General features: G+C 39.4%; 2 protein-coding genes across 6 annotated transcripts in view; one reads left to right on the top strand and one right to left on the bottom strand.

Annotated features, from left to right (window-relative positions):
- Positions 1–5,372, top strand: part of HLTF (helicase like transcription factor) — a 42,389-nt gene extending 37,017 nt beyond the window's left edge. For all 3 annotated transcript variants that reach the window (XM_033004624.2, XM_033004623.2, XM_042793530.1), the window contains exons 23-24: positions 2,066–2,146; positions 2,849–5,372. In XM_033004624.2, the coding sequence (XP_032860515.1) occupies positions 2,066–2,146; positions 2,849–3,001 (234 nt within the window). In that variant the 3' untranslated portion in view covers positions 3,002–5,372. The remainder of the gene's footprint in view (positions 1–2,065; positions 2,147–2,848) is intronic.
- A 1,808-nt stretch (positions 5,373–7,180) lies between these two features.
- Positions 7,181–22,254, bottom strand: GYG1 (glycogenin 1). Of its 3 annotated transcripts, none has more exons than XM_042793587.1 (8): positions 22,185–22,254; positions 18,712–18,847; positions 16,652–16,826; positions 16,074–16,236; positions 12,285–12,411; positions 8,884–9,103; positions 8,202–8,252; positions 7,181–7,983 (listed from the first exon to the last, which is right to left on the bottom strand). In XM_042793587.1, the coding sequence occupies exons 1-8, from the start codon at positions 22,189–22,191 to the stop codon at positions 7,813–7,815; spliced, it is 1,050 nt and encodes a 349-aa protein (XP_042649521.1). In that variant the 5' UTR covers positions 22,192–22,254; the 3' UTR covers positions 7,181–7,812. The 3 variants fall into 3 exon arrangements, with proteins under 3 accessions (XP_042649521.1, XP_042649534.1, XP_042649530.1); XM_042793600.1 differs by lacking the exon at positions 22,185–22,254 and adding an exon at positions 21,718–22,096; XM_042793596.1 differs by lacking the exon at positions 8,202–8,252.
- Positions 22,255–22,498: the final 244 nt, after the last annotated feature.

The raw sequence follows: 22,498 nt of genomic DNA, 5'->3' as shown, positions 1-22,498 counted from the left end.
AATAACAGCATGAAGACAAAAGCTATTTACTTAATAAACTAAAAGAATTAAATATGAGAGTATGGAGAGTTGCCTTGGAAAAGGTTTTTCATTAATTTTGATACATCTTTACAAGCGTTGTTTCTGTATGTGTTGTGTTGAATAGTTTAGTTGGAAGGGACCTACAACACCATCTAGTCTAACTGCTTTTTCTCTTTTTTTAAACAATTCTCTGAATAAGAAAACTAGTGGAAAGTCCCAGAGAATTTTCATTTTCTATCAAGATAACTAATGAGGTACAATGCATACACTGTCCTGCGACAAGCAGTTGTAAGAAAATAAGCTAAGCATTGTTAACAGTGGGTCATCTACAGTATGCAGTTATACCTCACAAACCAGAGCCACATGTAATTGCAGCCTTTATACACCATCAACAACTTATCCTCATCCTGCTGGTAACCATCCCGTGATGATAACCGTCCCAAGTGTCAGTGGTTGACAACTTGTATTTGATGAAGAGGCAGTGGGACCACATGATCCTTTATGATCTCACTTTTGAATGTTCGGTGTTGAATGAGATTTGGTCATGCATTAGCACTCTTTGAAGTGAATTAGCAGCAGTAATAGGATTTAAGAAGCAGAAATACCTCTGGAGCCAGTGGAGTAACTAGTTTTTCTACTCGGATTCTGTGGATTTGTTGTAGAACTGTAGCTTAGAGGTCTGCATTCTTTTTCTGAGAGGTGTTATAACTCAGCACAAGGGAGGAACATTTATCCAACCATAGACTACTTTCTTACATATTTATTTATTTGTTTAACTACAGTCGCATCTGCTGAAATCCCACCTTTAGGAAGAAATAGGAACCTTCAGTGTGAGAGTATCACAAGTATACAGATGTTTCTGTATATTTTCCCATGTAAAAAGTAGTATCCTTTGTACAAGATGTTGCTGAAAGTCATAGAGGTACTGGAATTCAGTTTTCCTTTGCTGGACTGATGAGAAAAGAAGAGTGAGAGTAGTATACTTTGGTCCTTCTTGACTACAGCAAAAGTAGAATGGAACACACTTGTGCATATTTGGGCTAGGTCTTTCCTCAAGACATCATCTTGTTTATACAGTTAGATTAGTATAAGAACAGTTTGCTGTACATAGCTTGACGGAAATGTTCATCTTGTGATGTATCATTTGTGGCACTTCTCACTACCTTAGACTGGAGAAACAAGACCTTTATTGGCTTTTGTCTTGCAGCTTGATGCGTTAGGTGCGTTTAGGCATCAGAGGTTCTTAGAATCTAAAACTGGCACTAGCCTAGTGCTGTTTTCTCCCCCCTTCTATAGAAAGGAGTCATTAAGAAGAGTTCCTAGATAACTTTCAGTATGTGGGTGACATTGGCAAGGTGAGCCCATTGCACGAGACTTGCTTGTCACAAAGAGAACATTACTACATTTTAGGTAGATTTAAATAGCTATTCTGTGACGACTAGTAGTATTGTACCTTTAGATAGAGAAAACACGCTGGAAAAATGCAGAGCACAGACCTGGCATTTCGCAAATCCTTATATTTAGTGTTAAATCCTAAGCATAAATATGAACAGGTACACTACCATGTTGTGTTCAGCAAACGTCTTGTTTACCTAACTTGGTGATTATTGCATATACTAGTGGAACTAGACATGGGCTTTTCTTAGCAGTCAAGGGACTTAGTCTACTGGTAAGTAACTGCCTGCATTTGGCTGGTTTAGATTTTGCTATCAGGAAAAGGGTACTGAGACAGTTACTATATGCAGTGTTTATTTCAGAATTAAAATGATGAGATTGTTTTGATGTCTCCTGGACTCCTGACTAACTTAGTTTTTAAAGCATTTACGTGAAGTTCCTGCTTGTTATGAATATATAACCAGAAGTTCTCAAAGCTTTCTTTATAGCAGGATACTTTAGGAGTGAGACGTTCAGTTGGGAGTAATTAATCTGCAAACAACATTTGTTCAAGAGATGATGGTACAATAACTTCTTTGTGATTCCATGTTCATCTTACTATGTATTTAGAAGGGAGGTTATTTCACTTTTTCATTGCTGCTACTGATAGGCTTGGAATCCTGCTGCAGAAGACCAGTGTTTTGACAGGTGTCACAGACTGGGTCAGAAGCATAATGTTGTTATTACTAAGGTGAGTTGAGAGATGATCTGTTTGAACAGTTTTCTGGTTGTGAATAAAAAAAATTATTTTCCAAAAACCTTCACTGTATTTTTAAAAGAATTGTGACATCGTATGTCTCACCAGTAAACTTAAATTGTGGTATGATTTTTTGAAGTGTGGGCTTTGAATTGTTAGATTTTTATTAAATGTGACCTAATTCCTGTGAAGAGATAATTACAGAAATTAGATGTTCCTGTTGAGCTGTTTGGAGTAGCTAAGGTTGGAGTAGTATTGCCATTGTGTAGCCTGGCTATTACAGTTTATTCTTTTGAAGGTATGTAGCAGGCTTTTGCTTTTGGCATAGCAGCTTGTTTAGCTGCAGAAGAGCAGCTGGTCTGTCTCATTAACACTCAGTCACAAAAATATTACTTGGGAAATTGAAGGATGGTTCTCTTGAATATAAGTAGCAAAGAAGAGACAGATACTCTTCCAGTAAGTTTTTAAAAAAGAACAAAGGCAAAAAAAAAAAAATGCCAGACCTTTTCCTCCAGCTGCTTTATAACCCTTCCCTCTTGTGTTTTCTTTACAAAGTAACAACAAAATAACCTAACTGCTTTACACTACTCAGTTTTTAAACTTTTTTTTCCAAAGTACCCGTTTCTCATCGTAAACTTTTAATTTAAAATAAAAACACAAGAGCTTTGTTTTAGTAGGGCTTTTTATGTATTTCAGTTCATTGTGAAGGATTCAGTGGAAGAAAATATGCTGAAAATTCAGAACAAGAAGAGGGAACTTGCAGCAGGAGCCTTTGCTACCAAAAAGCCTTCAGCAAGTGAAATAAAACAAACCAAAATGAATGAAATTAAGGCTTTAATTGATTTATAGCTTGAAACTGTGGTATTCTGAGTAAATAATACATTTAATATTTTAGTATATAATGCTCTTCAAGTTATATGTCTCATGCTGTCTTTTAGTTTTGCTGTCTTTGTGGTCAAAACATAAATGCCTCAAATAAATTGCAAAAACTAATTTCCTCCTAAATGTTAATTTAGAAATGCACAAACTTGTTTTGCACTCCTGAAATTTTTCCAGTGTTCATTTGTTCAAAATGTTGCTTATTATGTACAACGCTTAAGAATACATAAAAATCCCTCAATACATGAATGTGTACTCATGCATTCTAACACGCAAGAATTTAATCTTTTTTTTTAGAGGTGAAAAGATAACAAAAGGTAAATAATCCGTGTTTTGTCCTTCAGACAAAACCCTTAAGAAATGATATAGCTTCAAGTTTCAATCTCGGTGCTTCCTGATAACCAAACAGATCATCTGGATTGTTTGTTTCAGAAGAGGTGGTCAGTGATCAGGAATCCTTACTTTTGCAGACTATGTTCAAAGTTGGTATTTAATTCAAAATTTTAAGATTTTATTTTACTATTTCTGAATAATACACAGGTGCAGCAGGGAGTTCTGCTGCTTACTTCCCAGGAGCTAGTAAAAATGAAGTACTTAAATTTGTAACACACTTTCTTTTAATATTTTACTTCCCTTAAACAGAATTCCACTGATTTTTGTAAAAGTACAGGTTTTGTGATTTGGATAAAATGCTAGACTCATAGGCTTGTATTGATAATATGCTTTCTAATAATTTCTGTACATGCTTTGAACAATATGGCTGTGCTATATGCTATATGCAAAGCAGAATATGACCCACTCACTTGTCAGTGAATCAGTTAGTCCTTGCAAAATGAACAAACCAAAACAAATTATTTTAATAGCTGCCAGCTTTCTAACAGTTTTCTTGCACTGCTAAGTGCTTTTCCAGTCTCATACATATGTCTTAATGGAGTGCTGATCTGCATGTGTCTTGATTAATAGAGGAAGACTTCGGTAAAGTACTCATGTTCATATACTGCAGAGTAATAAATAGCACTGAAGAATCTCAGTTGAATATTATTTGAATATTCTTGTCTGTTCCTTCTATCTCTTTCCATTTGATTTTGGTCTTCTGTTACGTGTTTTCTTAACACTATGCTGTCTTCCTGTAATGCTCAGACTTCAGATTTGAGGGCAGGGATTGCTATGTTTAGGTCCTGTTTATATTTTGCTATGTTTAGGTCCTGTTTATTTTTTTTGTGTTAAATTCAGGAGGTGTATTTGGCAGCAGAGAAATGGGCTCTGATTTGCTTCTCGTGCCTTTCACCTTTTCTTACATCTTGGAATACCAGCCAGGTAGTTATAAGATGACTTGCAAACATGGCAAATGGAAAAGGACTGAGAAACAAAGGCATGACGTCTGATAGTTGGAGAAACAGTGAGCCAATGGAAGGAGTGAGAAAGGAATTCAAAATATGTAACCTAACAAACTGATGCAGTTTTTGGGAAGCCAGCATCTTAGCTATGGAGAAAAGTGTGGTTTAAGTCTGTTAGAGAAAGAATTAAAAAGACATGAATGATGGAAGACAGTGTGAACCCCAGCAACTGGTTGTCACTGGAAAGTTGACAGAATATGAGAACTCTAGAGCTACACCTGATAACAATTTTTTTTTTTGGCGCAGAGCTTATGGAAGTTAAACTTTCTTTGGGTTTTTGTGGTTCAGATTGTGATGTTTAGAGATAAGCTGGAGAGATAATTCCTGATTTTGAATGAGAAATTTGGCTCTGTGTCATTCTTCCCATTTTCCAAGTTAAAATTCCATGAGAAAGAGACCAGTTTCAAGGCTAGTCAAGCTATGTCATTACTTGTGTTAAAATATGCTGCCATTTTACAGAGTGGCTGAGTTACGAGAACAATTACTAGTACAATTTTTTTTCTCTACTAGATGATGGTTTCCATGTTCCAAAGCCAAATAAAAACTTACTAAGTTGTATGGCTAGTTAAGGTCTCTCCCAAGAAAGCCATTACTGTATCTGAGAACAGTTAAAGGTCAAAGCTGAGAGCAGAAAAGTCCTGTCTGATTTGATGGAGCTGTTTAGTTACTCGAGTGGTTTAAAAACCACAGTGTTCTGGGTGGTTGGGGTTTATTTTTGCTTTTCATGATGTGGAGGTAGTCTTTGGCTGTTGGTATTCTCTTTCTTGGAGTTCTAATGGTATGTTCTGTGGCATGTTCTAGAAATGAGCTTTTTGGAATTTTGAACTTGGCATTTAAAATTCCAAAGATGGAGGTAATAGTCTATCACTCTGGGGTCTCTCTTACCCCCTACGTAAAGTAAAGATGTAAATTTAAAAAAAAACAAAAACAAAAACAAAAACAAACTTCTAAGGCTTTGAGAGTTGCTCTGAGTTGTCACCATTTAAGGAACACGTTATATTATATACTTTTTTTGAAGGCAAATGAAGTTCCAATAGTTGAGTCACAGTCTAAGAGGGATTGTGATCCTTCTGAATAATGTATTTTGAGTATAGTGTTTTAACTCAGTTACTGCTTTGAGTACCTACAGTTTGGAGCAGAAAATAGATGTATCAAGTGATACTATTACAAGGGATAAAAAGGGATCTCTCTATTTCCTGCAAATGCTGTCTGCAGTAATTATGAAGGGAATAGTGGCAGATAATGACATAAAGGTCATTTTATAGAAAATAAGCTGCACAGTTTAGTATAGATGTCATACCTTTTGCTTTCCTGAGGCTGTGGGTAAATACTTGACCATAGTATGAATCACAGAGGCTGGAACAGAATGTTTGTACAGATTTTCTTTCTTTACTAACTATATTTGTTAACCCAAAACATGCAGGTTTTCATCTTATGCAGCATCTCTCCTTATCTTCTTGTGTTAATGTAACACAACTTACATGCCATTAAATTTTCAGGTTGGTATAGTCTCATGCTCTTACACTTCCAGTTTTCTCCAACTAAGCTTAAGAAAAAGTAACATGCCTATTCTCTAGTATGAACACAGACAAGGTGAGCAAAACTAAGACTGTTTAGCTGTCTTTGAAAGAGTATTTTGTGAGCATGCAGAACTCTAGTGTGTGTACTTGTTGGATAAAGTATACTGCTGTCACTATAGATTGTAACTAGTAATGCCTCCTGCTTTCACAAAACTTCAAATTTATCTGTTAAAAAAACCCAACACAGCAAAAGAAAAACCCACACAGGAAAGGGCTAGCTCCAACTGGGAGTTCAGATGCTACGTAGTTTAAAATAGCTACAGTACAATTACATAGACATCATCTTTAGCATTTTTGCTAAATGGCGACCAAGGAATCTTAGAGCAATTAAGCAGTGAAAAACAAACTAACTCTCATACCCAGATTATGTCTTCGGCTTTACCAGCAAATGGTGAGAGCTTGTTGATCATTTATTTTATCTCTGCGCTAAAAGTTTAGCACCCTCACTATCTTCCTGCCAAAATCCTGTTTTATTAGGAAATGAATAATATTTTCTTATTGCTTCTGGACTAGTACGGAGTGTAGCCGTCAAAGACGGACCACTAATTAAATTGGTTCTGTTTAGACTGTTGGATGAATCTGAAACTCAGTACAGGTAACAGCCAATCTCTGTCTTCAGCATACTTCTGTTAGTGTGGTATTCTGACTGCTTTTTCGTGTATCTTAGAACACAGTGTGCAGCTTGAGTGTTAGCAAAAAGTAATTTTCTTTTACTCTGCATGCACAGAAAGAGTATTTTTCCTAATCGGGGTAGGTACATTTACTTAAGCAGATTTTAGTCTGTCTTTTCCAAAGTAGCATCATCATTATAGTTAAAAACAAGTTCAGTGTACAGGGCTTACGTTAGGGATGTTTCTGTAGTCACCAAAAGAAAGATTCCCTCTTCCTAAGTTCCATGTTACATACGTGCGTAGCGTCAGCAGGTACATCCTGCACTGCCCTGTCTTAGGGCAAGTTAATAAGGTGATTTGTCATAAACAGCTCCCTGGCAAATGACTGTAGATTCTGTAAATAATTACAGAACTAGGAGCTGGACATTTGGTACTGACAGCTAGAGTAGTGTTAGGAAAGCTTAAGGGTTGAATATTTTAGTTAGACTGTTTTCAGAGCTCCCTTTTTTTTTTTTTTTTTTTTTAATTATTAATTGCTTAAGAGTTTAGGGAAGCCGGAAATGCATGACAACTTTTTATTTTTGTATCAAGTGTAACATTCCAAGTTACAGATAAAACTCAGTTTACTAGTCCCATAGTATACAGAACTGAAAAAATGCATTCTGCCATGCTGTAGGCACTGTGCGTAAGAACCTGGTCAAAACTTCAGTGCAATTCTGACTGAAAGAGCAAAGCAGTGCTATTACTGTTAAATCTGTGTGTATCCCAGTGTCATTAATACATTTATGGTAAAGCAGAATGGCTACCACGCTAGTGTATGAGCAATCCCAGGAATTAGACTTTACATCTAAAACAGCAAGCAAAGGAATCAATGCTAATCACCTTAAGGAGGTGAGGTAACAAACCCAGTTTCAAGGAATATGTTGAGCCAATTGATCACAACAGAAGAAAATTTAAGCTGAAAATACCTGGTTTTATCTAGCAGGGAGAATTGGAAATTGGGCAGTTAGAGGTGGCCCAAGGAATTCTGCTTCCTAGCTTTTGCTCAGTCTTCATCTGTAGCACTGCAGAGGCCTTCAGCCAAGAAGTTTTTCATCAAGCTACTAGCAAGTGTAACTGACCACCATCTACACCTTTCTAGCTGTTAGTTCTGGAACAAGTCCTTGCATCACCACTGTTTGAGGCGGGCATTTCTACTGAAGGTAGGTATCTAGTTTCTTCTTGATGTTGTCAAAGGAATCCACTCCCATATAGTCAGCTTGGCCCTGTTCCCACCGTTCCTTGCGTTCTTCTGAAGATACAGTTGGTAATACTGGTGATGGTGCTGATATCGATATGTGGGACACTGCCTCTGTAACCTCTGCCTAAAAGGAAAAGCAGAGTAAACATATAGAAATACTTTGCATAGCTGAAGTGAGCAACAGGCCATGGGATGGGACAACAAAGTAGATGTTCTCATGCGCAGCAGCAAGCATTGCCAATGGGCAGGGATTGTGCAGCTTTCCTAGCAAAGTAACAAAGCAGAGTTACAGGAGTTAGCAGGGAGAAGAAAAAAAAAAAATAAAGTTTAAGTTCTTCATACCTCTCTACAGAAGCCACAAGAGAAAGCCAGAGTATAGACCAAGCCCGATAGCTGCAAATAGTTTGTTAGAAAGACGTAAGATAAACAAGAGAAAGCACATCTTAAGGGATCAGTAACTTTGGTCTTCGAAAGGTTGAGAACTTAAACTGGCCCATGTACTAAGCTATAAAGTCTGCAGTCAGATGCAAGCTACTAAACTGTGAAGGAAAACTAGGGTTAGAAGCACTACTTAGGCCTTGATAAGTATTGGGATTTGTCACTGCCAGTCTATATAAGTATTCAGTCTGTAGTTATCCTAGATCTGTTTCACCATGCAAGATCTGTATGTACATATTGCATACTGAACTGGGGTTCTTCTTGAGAACCCTACTAGCTGCAACACATTGAGTTATGGCCCTTCTCTATATATTAAAGAAGTGACTACAGTATAAGTGCTGGTGCATCATTAGCTATTTAGATTGTTTTGGGCAAGCAGACAGCTATGTTCAAGACCACTATAGCATGCGTCTCTTCTGTAGTATTATTTATTCCAAGCGTCAAAGAACAAAACCAAAAACCTGCATCCCACAAACTAAACCACACCCGTGCTTTGAGTTGGACAGAGGGAAGGGAAACCAGTGGAATGGTAAAGAACCTGTCATCCAAACTTAGGTAGTTTGTACAAGAATATTAAAGCACGTACCACGTTTACACCTGTAGTAATTTCTTCAACAATTCCATGCTGTTCTAGTAATGGTAAAACATTAGCTATATAGGTATCCCACCACACGTTGAGGAATTCTGGGTGAACTATTTTGGGGTCATCCATGTTGCCTTTTATGCTTTTTGTCCTGGAGTCATATGTATAGTTCCATGGCTTTATGCTTCCCAGGAAATGCACCACTTTGGTATTTGCACCAAACCTGTTGGACAGAAAAAGTTAGAACCCACAGTTTGTGCAGGTGTCTAGAAAACAAGAGTTTTGACTGGCAGACACAATTTTTTTTTTTTTTAACCTGCAGTTTCTGTAGGTGTCCAGAAAACAGAAATATTAATATATTTAGGAGGCTAAACACTAAATGATCAAACTGCCAATGCCTAATGAGACCAAAAGCATCACTATACAACAGAAAAAAAAAATGCAAACAGAATTCTACATTATACTAGTCAGAATACAGCCAAAACCTAAAGGTCTGGGCTATTTAAGTACTTACAGCCAACTCAAGTCTTTAGGTAGAGTGATGTCCATAGCTCAGGAGAGAGCCGTCTCAAGCAGCCGTTGCAATCGGAACTGGTTTTAAAAGTGAAAAAGATTCTACTCCAAAGTCAGTGATCCAGATAGTTAGGCATTACAAGCATTATGTAGAGAAGGGTCAGAGTTAAGAGTTACCCTTTCAGTTTACAGTCCTATAGAAAAGGATCATTGAAAGGCCCTGCCACAGGAAGACCGCATCCTTGCAGAATAACAGCTTTGTCTAACCCAGGCATTTCAGAGGTCTTCTGATGTTGGTGCAGCAGGGTCTTGCTGGATGACCAACCACAATTTTCTAAATAATCTTAGTTTAGCCATGAGTGGGTTTTGTAATGGTAAGGGGTTTTTGTGTTTGTTTGTGTTTGTTTTTTTTTTTTCTAAAACTATTTTAACTCCATTTTCAATATGGACTTATAGCTTTGTCCCAAATGTTACCAGTATGTTCTTTTCCATTAAGAGCATAGATGAGATACACCCCTTTTGAAGAACTTAATGCTAAGAGACAGCATTAATTCTCAAACCATAGAAAAATAGAACGAGAGTTCAGCTTGAGTCAGTTCTGTGAATAAACAATACCAGTCTCTCTAGTAACAGTGACTGTCTCACCTAGTTCAGATTGTGTCTTATTAAGACTTCTTCTCAATATATGATTAAAATGGATAATGCCAAACTAGTTTGTCTAAGGTTTTGTTAAGCACACCCTGGTCATTTTGACCAACAATCAGATGTTTCACTAATGGAGACAATGCAGGTGTGTTTCAAAAAAGAAAACATTCAAAATGAGACTGTGCATTTCGGGTGGGGGTTTTTGTACTATTGTAAGATCCCTGACTGTATTTCAACATCCATGTTCAGTGTTGCGAACACAACTGATCCTGCTGCAGAATGAAAACGTATGCATGTGTGAAAGAAGGTCAAATATTTGCACTAACTGCAAGGGGAAAAAAAAAAAAAAAAAAAAATCTGTCTTCAAGAGGTCAGTTCCTGGGCTTTAACTTTAAACTCCCTATGTCAAGATTTGGCATAAGAGGACTACCTTAGTTTTATTAGCTGCCACAGCACTACTTAAGAGCCTGAGTTTTCTTCATCTTAGACTGCTGCTCTGATAAAACTTATCATTGTTTAAAAATCAGGGCTATTTAAGCTACAGAATACCTGAGAAGAGTTGTGTTTCACTTGCTGCAAATGGAGAAGTGTATTCTTAGTATTCTGTCCACTTAAGACCTGTACAGCAATTGACAGATGCCAGGCTTCTACAGTGTTTTCAGTAACTACTTTCTAGATCTGCAAAACCTTCTTTGGACATTTAAGCGCAACTGTTAGGAAGCTTTGTGTCCACACTGGCCTCAGCAACTAATCTGTCTTTCCCCGTCTCCCAGAAAAGTCCTTCATCGATGTTTTGAAGTTAGAGAGCATTTGTCATGAATTGGCATTTTCCTTTGGAAAAAGGATTACTGAGACTGCTGTGAAATCTAGTCTCGCTGTACAAAGCTGCGAAAAACTTAGCTATTGATGTCAGTAGGTTTAAATTTCACTTTATACCAACTGCTGATTATCAGGAGTGTAGCTCCTGATCTAACCAAGGGAAATTGTTCTACCTGCTGAAGAGGGTATTCTACTTAAAAGGTCTGCACTTCCCAGCATTCTACTTCTGAATGTCTAGTTGAATTCAGTTAAGCAATTGAGTCAATCAGTTAAATGGGATTTTTGTTAGGAGCCCCCAAATCCAATTAGTCTTCTGTGGCAACAAGGTCATTTGTAAATTTAAGGTCCTGTGACTAACAGCCAGCCAGCCATGGAAAGAAGACATACTTTACAATAGATATTAGCTTATCAAATGCTATCCAACTACTTAGTCATTCTTCGGCTTGCATGTATTTCTTTAAATAAGTGTTCCACTTTTAGCATGACAGGATTTCAAATGGTATTCTGATCACAAGACATAGTTTGATCTTGAGCCAACAACAGCCCTGCTTACGCTAGCTGCTGCTTTAGATGCTAGTAACCTGATGTCTTTCAGAGATCAAATTGGTTTTATGCAATTGGTACTTCCCCTGCCCTCCCTCCAACTTTTTCAGCTCTTAATAAAGAAAAGTTTGCGTAACATTTCAGCTTCCCATGCTTCCTCCCATGTTTATTGTAACACTTTTGAGTGACCCTGCCACATGGTTTACTCACATGCCAAATCTAGTACTGCTAGCTAGGGATGATAGGGTTGATATCATGACACAAGAACCATGCAATGGTACGGTGATTGGCTCTAGGTTTTTGTTCCAACTTGCTATTACTTAATGACCTATCTGATCTAGAAAGACCATTGAGAGAGAATTCTAGCTTTACACAAGTCTTTGTTCACCGTGTTTATTTTGAAGGTAGTGGTTGATTAGGTGAACTGTAACTACTGGCTGTGAAATACCCTAAAGAATTTGAGTGAGGAAAGGGCAAGTTATCTAGGTGGGAACAATACCACAAGTGTCATGCTGAAGTTTAGCTCGAGTTGATTCAAGAGCTACTGCCTTTGGTTAGAGCTGTAATAGTATCCCATAGTGGAGGAATGGTTCTTCCTTTTGCAAGTGACCTGTCAAATGTGCTTAGTCTAAATCAGCTACAGTGTTAGCACCAGGAATGAGCGGTTTAAGCTACAGATACAGCTTTCTGCATTTATCATGAGATGGTTCATTTAGCTAGTAATAATTCAATTTTTTTTTGAGAGAAAACTACTACACCTTCTTTTAGTGACAATATTGGTCTCCCTTTAGAAAACTGTGTAAATTCATATTGTATGTGTTTATTCTGTTATAAGAAGTTTGTTTATGTAAGCTCTGAAAGTCGTCCTAGAATTCTGAACTTACTCTTTAAATGCTGGAAGGTAGGAATATACAGAAGTGCTGCTCAAATTATAAATAAATGGTAGATGTTTGCTCATGTCCGTTGTTGCCCAGCTGCTGAAGAAGGTGTTTAATAACCCCTGATCTGCACCTGAAAGAGAAAGCATTAATAAGCTACAAGCATCAGATAGCACTAATAAAGATTTGGTAATGCAGTTATGTCCAGTAGGAGTTTGGCACAGAGCACTAGAGTTCTACTTGTGAACGACCCTGTAAACCTGTGGCCTTTGAAAATCAAAAAAATACAGAGTGAAAAAAAATAATATGCATGGGGTTACTTTCGCAAAGAGACAGCAAGCTACTCACAAACCCTCCCATTCAGTTTCTTTTACAACTTAATTTCAAGCTGTGTAAGGCAGGAAAAAAAAAAAAAAAAAGGACTTGACAATTGAGTACTGCTCAGCTTCAGAAAAGCCGTAGCTCATAAGATCAAGTGTCAACAATTAGTTTTACTTATGCTTACAGATGTATAACCAACATCTCAAAGCCAGAGTTAGGGTATCAGTGGTCTGGTTAGACTTGCAGTCCTGGATGCATCTGCCTATGCTGTGATCTGATAAGGAAAGCACATTCAGTTTGGGTGGCGACTCTAGTAAAACTTCATCAAATCCCTTAACAGGCAGTAGGCACTGCTGACTAACCATCAAGTGAGGGTAAGAATCCAAGTTACAGCCAGACCTATTGCATTGTGAGGGGTCATCTCTTAGTTTGCAAGTAAAGGTTGTAACAGGGTCAAATGAGTCTGAAGTTGTTTGGTATGTCAGTAGTAGAGTAGCTAAAAGAAAAGTCTCTGCCCCAAAGCAGAGTAGTTTGTAAGCAGCTATCGAGAAACAAAAACTACTTATTTATATCCATTCTTAATTGCAGTGAATATACTTAGTCTTTAAGCGCTAATAGTTTCTCTTGCGAAAGATTGAAGGGAGTCCCTCAACTTTCATTTGCTGTCTTCCCTTCACCTGTAACTGCATTCACATGTAGCATTGCTAAAGAGCAGGTAAACATATAGCTTAGAAAAGAGAATGTTTTATTTTAATTTTCTAAAGCACTCAGTCTCTGCTGACTCAGGAAAGGTTTGGGGGTTTTTTTATTAGCCTGTGATTAGATATAGGGCAGTACTAAGGTTTACACCCTCACTACGGTTTGAGCAGAATTTTCTTTTTGCAATTGAAGTATCTAGATACTGGGCATAAACTTAAATGTACAGACAGTACACTGACAAATATAAATTCTAAGTATCCTGTTACAGCTGTCAGCATACACGCAGATTGCAGAGTGAGGAATTGCCTAGAGACTCAGTCCAATAATTTCAAACCTCTGACTTGCCTCTCAATCCATAAAGGCAGGAAAGCACTTCAAGAGTTGTGCCCATCACTAGAGAACAGAGTCAAAGAAACCACACAAGTCCCCTGCTCTTTACTCAGAAGCTAAGATGAAACGTAGCTAACTCAATGCTGTGTTAAGAATGCATGTTAACAGTGGGATCATCTAGAACAGAATAAAGTCTAGGATGCCCTCTCAGAATAGATAGCTTGTCAGTGAAGTGCAGCAACAAAGTATTTAACTTACTCTACAGGACTTTCACTCAGATTGTTTTACATACTCTGCTTTTTTTTTTTCAGGTTGCATGCATTTGTGCCAAAGCAGCCACTGAAAGCAATATTTAGCTGCCCTAGTTCAGACTTCAACAGTAGTCTTGTATAAACAGGACCTTAGACATAAGGTGAAAGAATCAAACAATAGTTACATTAGCTGCATACCTACAGATACAGTCTTGCTGCATTACATATTTATATATAAAAGTAACCACTTTAGATCCCAGGCTAAAGAGCCAAAGGACTGACAACAGCAATGTTCTTAAGGTACCAGTACTACCAGATTTCTTGTAAAACAAAACTTTTTTCCCCATCCACTACTTTTAGATGGTATCTAGAATTATTGCATGACATGTTCATCATTATCTAGACAGGTGAATTTCAAATAGACAAAGCAGTTGTCTACATAAGTAGCCAGCATTCCACCGTTTCTGAACAACCGCATTACAGAGGAGGCATCTGTCCACCATTACTAAATACTCTGGAAAGTCTTGCATTCCCTAGTTACTACTTCTGCAGACGGGGTGCTTAATGCTTGACTTTGATTATGCATACCTTGGTAGCTTGTTGAGTTCGCATCCCCGTGTCTTACTGAAGGCGGTGACCCTTCACAGTTGTTTCTCCCGTAAAAAGTTTTCTAGGAACTTTTATTACTGTCTAGATCAATTTAAGTTTAGATCCCCTTTCACCCCACTGAGTTCATGAACTCAGCAGCAGCTTATGCAGGTAGTGTAAGTCTGCATGGTCTCATTACTCAGAGAAGTGGTACCGTTTAATAAAAACGGAGTAATTTTTTAAATTTTAAAGATGAAGTACAAATTACAGTTCTGGAAACTTGGTACCTCAACCATTAACCCGTTTTTGCTGTTAAGAGCTGCCTGCAATAGTTGCTTCATGATTAGGACATTGAGGAAGTTTCACCACTGTGTGGCTTTAGCTTTTCTGTCAGAAAGTATATTGTAGAATCCTTTTAGAGGACAGGGGCCTTAGACCTAGAAGATGAGTCTGCTAGCAGTCAAGCACAAAGCTCAGAGGAGACACCAAGTCTCAGATGCTCCTGGAGCTACTCGACAGTCAGTTTGCACAAAGATGTGGGTTTGGGGTTTTCTTTGGTTGGTTGGTTTTGGCTGGGGGGGTGGGGAAGTGGTAGAGCACTTCCAAAGCTACCAACTGCTACGTTGTCAGTAGCAAGGTACAGACAGACCCTTCATTACACTGCAGTACTCATTTTCACTAGAGTTTATTCATGTGGTAGCATTAAGCACTAACCTTCTTTAGGAGGCCACACAGTAACAGGGATTATTCTACAGACTAGGAGTGACATCTAGAATTTTTACTTTTTACAAAGTACTGAAAGGTAAATCAATAGGCTGGCTAATTACCTTCTATTAAGAGTTCCATTTTAAGGTCTTAATTATGTAATTTTCTGTAGCTTTTTTAGTTAGACTTTGTTTTGTACCACAGTAGTTACATAATGAAGTTTAGTGATGGGAGACAGTGATATTCAGAAGCCTTTACCTATACCAGTCTTCAGGCAACGTGTGCATTTGCTGCAATGGTAATAGATTTAAGAGACCTACAGGACAGCAGAACTTGGCTTCTCAAGCTTAAATCTGGCACAGTGGTTGATCCCAAGTGACCTATACTGGGAAGCAGCCAAGGCTACACGCACTTGATATTGGGAAAAAGACAGTCACCACCCTATAATGACAGGAAGCTATCACATAGCATACAAAGAGATAGTTGCATCTTCAAATGTTTGTTTCTCTTGAAGCTGCACTCAAATCGATCAGTACTATTTTTTCTACTACAGCAACCCGAGTTGGCATAGAACATTCGAGCCTTGAGTGTTAGGAATGCATGAAGCATAGTACTGCAGTTTCATTTGCTAATGCATGCACTGTGCTTGCTCAATCTTAAGATTTCTTGTTACACGATTCTACATTACTAATGCTTACAGCTGCCAGTTCGGAGGCCAAACTCTTCGGCTGTTGTGTTTTTTTTTCATGAAGTCTGAAAAAAGTACATTTACTAAATATTGTAGTGATAGGCTCTATGGTGACAAGGATATAGTTTTTGTGTAGTAGTTTATGTTGTATAAGCCATCCCAACCACTATTAGCATTTTGGCCTAGCATATTGAAATACAAATTAATACATACCATCAAAGCTGCCTTTCTCTGTTGCAAACTGTAACAGCTGATTGTATGTTTCAATTGAAGGTCGGTAAACAAAAACTCCAGAATTAAAACAGTCAGGCCAGCCCGGATCTGGTGCTGCAGACAGCTCTTCTCTCTCAAAAAGCTCATCAATATTTGACAAAACCTAGTTGTAAGTGGGGTAAAAAAAAATATTGTTTTCTGTTTTTTAGGTTAGGAATAGGGGTATCATGTTTGAATGGATTTTGACATCCACCTTAAGACGTGAAAGAAAGTTCTCCTATCGATGATACTGTCTTACAGAAGACAACACTTTATGGAGATAGTCCCCACAGAGTACATTATAGTTAATTTAGGTAAAAAAGGCACATACAGTTTTAGAGTTACTAGTCCAAACACCAAGAATGCCTCTATCACCCTTCCTTTAAAAAAAAAAGGCAAAAACAAAACAACACACACAACAACAACACACCCTTCCCCCTAAAAAAGTCCAAAACAACAAAACCAAAAACAACCCACAGAAAAATCCAACCGCCCCCATAGCAGGTCATTAAGAGACACCACGAGACATGACCACTAACCATTGTGTCTGCATCCATGAAAACGCATTTTGAAAACTGTGTCAGCTCCCAGCAGTGAAGCTTTGTTAGTGTGACACCTAGTTCAGGTCTCTTCATTAATGCCAAGTGTGCTGAATCCCCACTATCCAAGACGTTTACCAATATGACTTCATCAAAGACTTTTTCCAGCACTCTCCTGGGGAAAGAGTCAATTGCCAAGATGTAGTTCTATTGTTATTCCAGTACCACACCATGTGACAGATTCCATAGAGAGAAGTGGAATAACAGGGAACCTGGCAGTATTTCTTGTGCCAGCTAGAGAGTCTTGACTGCATGTGGTGGAACGCACAAGTACACCCGCCTGCCTCAAGGTTTCTAGTTTGCAATGGGCACGTTTTGGGGAGCAAAGAAGTTTGGGGTTTTCTTCTTCCACAAACAGGGCTTTAGTTGGCATTGCTACCGAGTCCAGTAGGTCACAACTATGTAGTACAGGCTTTCTACACAGCTTTTTCAGCCAGACTGATTTCTAGCCAATTAACAGTCTACTTTGAGCAGGCAATTAAAAAATGGGAAGCTGTTAGAGTCACTTGAGCAGGACAGTAGCTAAATCATAAACAGCTGAAACAGAAGTGTATGCAGTAGTTACAACAACAGTGTTCTGGATTTGTGGCTGTTAGGGACATCCGACTAGACCCAGTTGCTAAAGCTTTCTTTATCCCATAAAGTTTTAAAGACTTAGTTAATCATGGTTATGGGTACAGCAGTGCTTTGTCCCAGTATCGTGTTCACCTAAGGGTGACAAACTTTCAGACAGTGTAGTGAAATTGTGTAGCAGATATCCAACTTTCGCTTTACCATCAGTAAAGCATTACCATTAGTTCAAGAGAAGTTAAGGAATTAATGCTGCTTAAAATATGAAGCATCCATAAAGTTTCGCTATTCTATAGTGTGTCTTGGAACGCTCAGCAATTATCAGTACAATTTGAGCCACAGAGCTTGTAGATGAGTTTTAGAACTGAACCTTGCAAGGACTCTCTTTATACTGACAGTTTGGTATGGACAGTTGCTTCTGAACTTAAGGTATACCTCATTAGTGGATACAGAGTGAGAAAGTTTCAGTTACACCATTAGGTAGGTAGGTATTGCTGGTCTAAGGGCATAGTACTAGCTGGCCTGTGCTAGCACATAAGAACATCTATGACTCATCTTAAAAGAGCACACTCACCTAATAGGCTAAATGGATGTTCCTGTACATAACATCTTTGTATCAGTAAGTCCGTTTAGCTGCCAAGAGACTCTAGGGAGTCACTCCATTTATTACCGAGCCACTTTTCTACTGTGTATAAATTGAAATATCTTTCCAGAAGAACTTCCCCATGTACAGAATCTTGACCTATCATTTGTAGGTCATGCAGGTATTAATTGGTTTTTTACTCTCCTCTTACATGTGAAAAGAGCACCCAGACCACTCCATACTAAGACTGTTCTAGAGAGGCTGTAGGAAGCAGTTGCCTGTTACTTTCATTAGCTGTGCTGCGGTGACCTCAGGAGATGCCTCTGTTGATTGCTGATTTGATATACTTGGTGCTACTTTAGTTCTGTTAATTTTCTTCTCTCATAATGAAGTTTGATTTGAAGTGTCTGCTAGACTTCAAGAGAGCTTACGTTGCATTATCTTAATCGGGAATGCTTCTGCAAGACAAACAGATACCAATCCCCTACTCCCACCTCCACACGCATACACACAGAGCTAATGAACGCACAGGCAATATTGTATTGTCGGATGGTTCTAAGTAGGACTATAAAAGAGCAAAGATCCAGTTGAAATATCAGTATCGAGTCACAGTTTAGTGCTCTAGCTACAGAGTATTTTTTAACTCATCATATGGAAGAAAAACAAAAAACAACCAGTTTCAAGTTTGAGGAACTTGCAGAATTCAAGATAGTATAAGTTGAATTCGGCTAAGCTTAGCTGTTAAGATTGCAGTTTTGGAAGGTTACAATTAAGGAATTTAACTTCCATTTTTCAACCTCAACATCAGCAGGAACTGTGGCAATTTGAAGTATATAAGTGACCTTACCTCATAAGATCTGAGACCTGAGGAGTTATGAGTGCAGTCAGCTTCCTTGTTGTTCTGTACTGTTGCAAGGATGAACCAAGTACCAGTGCTCCTTTCACATAGGAGTCATTTGTGGCTAGAGTCACGAAAGACTGGTCTGGAAGAAATGAACTTGGTCAAGTTAACATGATCCACTACTTTTACTCTGAGACAGATATACTAGAAACCTGGTATTGTTAGATAATCGTGCTATGAGACCTCCAAGATGTGCCCTTTAGCTCTGCATATTTGGCCTACCTACATGGCTGAATGAAGCAGATAACTGCATATATTTGCTATTAGTAACTTGACACATGGCAAAATGCAGTAAAACGCACAAAATCAGGAATGTTACAAGAAAAAAACCTGTTCCAGTTTGCTCCTAGGTTAAGTAAGTCATGCCAAATGTTAGAGACAATCCAAAAGGTCTAAATAGCCTTATTTTGGCCATTAATATACTATTTTTAAGCTAAAAGTATTGGGAGTCAGTGAGCTTGCATTTGGTCCAAAGTTAGTAACGGAGTTTTGTAGAGTTATTCTAGGTTCAGCTCTCAACCCTGGAGCTAGGGCAGTATAAAATTTACATTTTATTTTCAAATGAAAGTAAGCATTGAATTAAGTATTGGACAACAGTATTAAGTTTTGCTAGCTCAGGATTTTGCAGATGAGTAGTTCTGCAACCCATAGTTGCAGCTCTATCACAAGAATGCAAGATTTAAATGGGAAGTAACTAGTAATAGCAAGTTAAGACTTGCAGCAACAGTTTCTGTTCTTCAAGCAAAAAGAGATACAGTTGGATTGTTACTGTAATCTTCTGCTCCAGCTAGATCTCAAAAATAGATTAAGATGGATCGTTTTGCCATATACTGCTAATTGAGGCCATATAATACAAGCTTTGCATTCTTTCAGTCATCATGTTGTGTTAAACTGCCAGGGTGGGACTGACAAAAACAAACAAGTAACTTCTGAACTTCACTGTTAACTATGGTCATGTCATACTCCTTTCCAAGCTACAGTGCTTTATAAAAAAAAAAAAAAAAATGCCCTTTTCTACCAAACCATTTCTGACACCATCAACAAAACAGTTTCTTGCTAAGAATTTCAAGAGTAGATTTCACATTCAGATTTATTTTAGCAACTGTGATTTCTTTTCTTGACAAGAGTTGTTAACTAAGTTAGGTAAGGATTGCGAGTGAGGGTTCTGGACACTACTTAAAGGCTTACTATCAAGTCTAGTAGTAAGATTAAAATACTGACTGCACTACTTTCAGAGAGATTGTTGTTTGGTACAACTTCTCAACCCATGAGACAGTCATCATCAGTATCATTTTAACTTAATACCATCTTAACAGTTGACAACAGAAAGTCATGCACTATAATTGTCTGTAAACTCTGCAAACCTAGTTTGCAAGCTCTACAGACCAGCTACAAAACCTTCTATTTTGCTTAGCAGCGAAACCAACTAGTCCCAAGGGATTTAGATTATAGTGGTCAATTCCAAAGTTCAAAAAAGCTTCTACAATGCCAGGAATAAAGATTTTTTTTTTTCTCCCCCAATTCACTTTAGCTACCAATTTGTAATAGTTCATGTAATTCAGCAAATCTACAGAACGATTCTGCATTTCTTTGAAGCTTTACAAAGGGCAAGTGTGTAGCATTTTAAGTGGTGCCAACATCCTCCTATTTGGGCAGCATTTTTCGTTACTTAATTTCCATGTTACTTCTCAACTACTCAACACACAGAAGTCTGCCACTCTATGCTGACAGACAGCTCACTAAAAATCCAGGTAGACGAAGTGGGCTTGTGTTCATGTTGGTGTTTTTTTTTTTTGTTTTTTTTTTTTGTTTTTTTTTCCCCAGAAGTATAAGACTAATACTGAAAATGGCCTTGCCACTGAAAGACTAGTCTTTTTCAATTTACTGTTAGCAGGTATATTTCTACCATGTCTCCTCACCTTACTGAAACAGAGTATTCACACACAAAGGTCTTAGAGAAATAAAGTCAAATTAATGATGGCATAAAGGCTAAGAAACCCCCTATCACATCTCAACTGCAACAGGAAACTTTATGACTGCTTGACAGAAAGAGGATACTGGCAACTTGTAGAGCATCCAAGTCAGTACAGTTTTCCATCGCTTTGACTAAACTGTGTACTATTTCATACCTTCTCTAAAGTACATTCAGATATGTTATGTGTCGGTCCATACTACAATTTGGGCAAGGCTAGTTGCTGCTTAATATGGAAGTTACATCTGCATGAGACTGGCCCGTTCTACCTAAACCGTAAGTATTTCAGTTGCATGAGGCTGCCTTCCCATCCTCTCCCCCGTCTCCGTAAACGTTTCCTCCACAGATTATGTTCACGCAGCAGTTACTGTTATGCCTGAAGCATAGTGAACTATTAGTAAGAGCAGATGCAGAACCACAGAGAACGAGAGACAATCGCACAGCTACACAACTGATTTATCCAAGGAAAGCCAAACTATTTCAGAGACATCTTTGGCCGCCCAGTTCATAGGCTACTGTATGTGTAGACAAGAGTTCGCACTAGCCCTTAGACACCTAAGAGCATCCTGGAAGTCTGAGCTAGGAACAATCTTCAATTGACAGCGTGCAGGAGTCATCTAGAATGGTGCTTGCCCCAGACGTTTTAAAACTTCCCCCGGAAGCATTTTCATAGGCATAGCTTGAGTTCACAGGACTTTGCCCATTCCCCTATTCGAGTTAGGTACCAGTACATCTGATTTTTTTTTTTTTTTTGAGTATAGGATTTTTAAAGAGACAGAAGCATCTAATCAAGATGTGCATCGGAAGGCAGAGCACCAGACTTCCCACAGCCTTCCAGGTCTGAAAGCAAAACCGACTGCGCTGATAGCTTCAGGTAAGATAAGAATCGGGAAAAAAAATCCAGAAGAAAAAAATCCAGGCGTACTTGGAGAGGTAGTAAGGAGCTGCTCACTGTAAAGTATCAAATGCACCGAAGTTACCTACGGCCTTTAGCGTTTCAGGAGAGCGCTAGGTCTTCTCCTGTGAGCCGCTGCGGCCCTATAGTGGCCTCTCCAGACCCTCCAGCTCTCCGCCACGCTGGCCACATCCCTCCCGTTAGGGGACAGAGACCTGCGCCAGGTAGCGAGGCAGGCGGCGTAAAGCAAGGCTGAATCCTGAACGAACTGTTGAACTGCACGGAGGCGCCCGGCAGGCCTGCAACCCCCCCCGCGGGCAGCCCCAGCCCCCGCCGGCTGCGGCACCGGCTCGCCCCCGGCAGCTCGCCGCTGGCGGGGCCACCACCTAAAAATAGGCGCGGCCGCGGCCCGCCCCGCTCCCGCGCCGCGGCCAGGGCGCGACCGGGCAGCGCGTGCCGGCTCCGCGAGCGCGGCCCGCGCCGCCAGCAGCCCTCGCGAATCGCGGCGCGTGTGTTGGGCGTCCGCGGGGAGGTGTGGCCGCGCTCACTGACCTGCCATGGTGCCAACGCCGCGCAGCAGCCGAAGCAGAGGCGGCAGCCGCGCTCCGAAGGCTGTGCTGAGGCCGCCCCTTATATAGGGGCGGGGCCACGCGCGACACGTCTTTGGCCGGAGGCGGAGGCCCCGCCCTAAGGAATCCCCGCGTCGCCGCGGGGCGGGGTCTCCGCCATGGTCTCCTGCGGCGGTGGCACGTCATCCTTCCTTCCGCCATGGGTGGGCCAGCGCGGGGGGCGGCGGACTCGGTGGTGATGGCTGCTCGGCTAGAGCGCGGAGACGGGATCTGGGACTGCGCTGTGAGGGCCTCTGA

The sequence above is a fragment of the Tyto alba genome, unplaced genomic scaffold (assembly GCF_018691265.1).
Source record: "Tyto alba isolate M040663 unplaced genomic scaffold, T.alba_DEE_v4.0 Super-Scaffold_10, whole genome shotgun sequence".
NCBI classification, from domain to species: domain Eukaryota; kingdom Metazoa; phylum Chordata; class Aves; order Strigiformes; family Tytonidae; genus Tyto; species Tyto alba.
This window is presented reverse-complemented; position numbering and strand designations above follow the sequence as displayed.

Bases quoted from the DNA above. Each gene is read 5' to 3' on its own strand.
- GYG1 (XM_042793587.1), bottom strand. The intron at 16,237-16,651 runs GTTAGTGGTCAT...ACTTACAACTAG, and splicing joins TCATGGATGCAGACACAATG to GTTTTGTCAAATATTGATGA. The intron at 7,984-8,201 runs GTATGAAGAACT...TTTTCCTTTTAG, and splicing joins CTTGTGGCTTCTGTAGAGAG to GCAGAGGTTACAGAGGCAGT.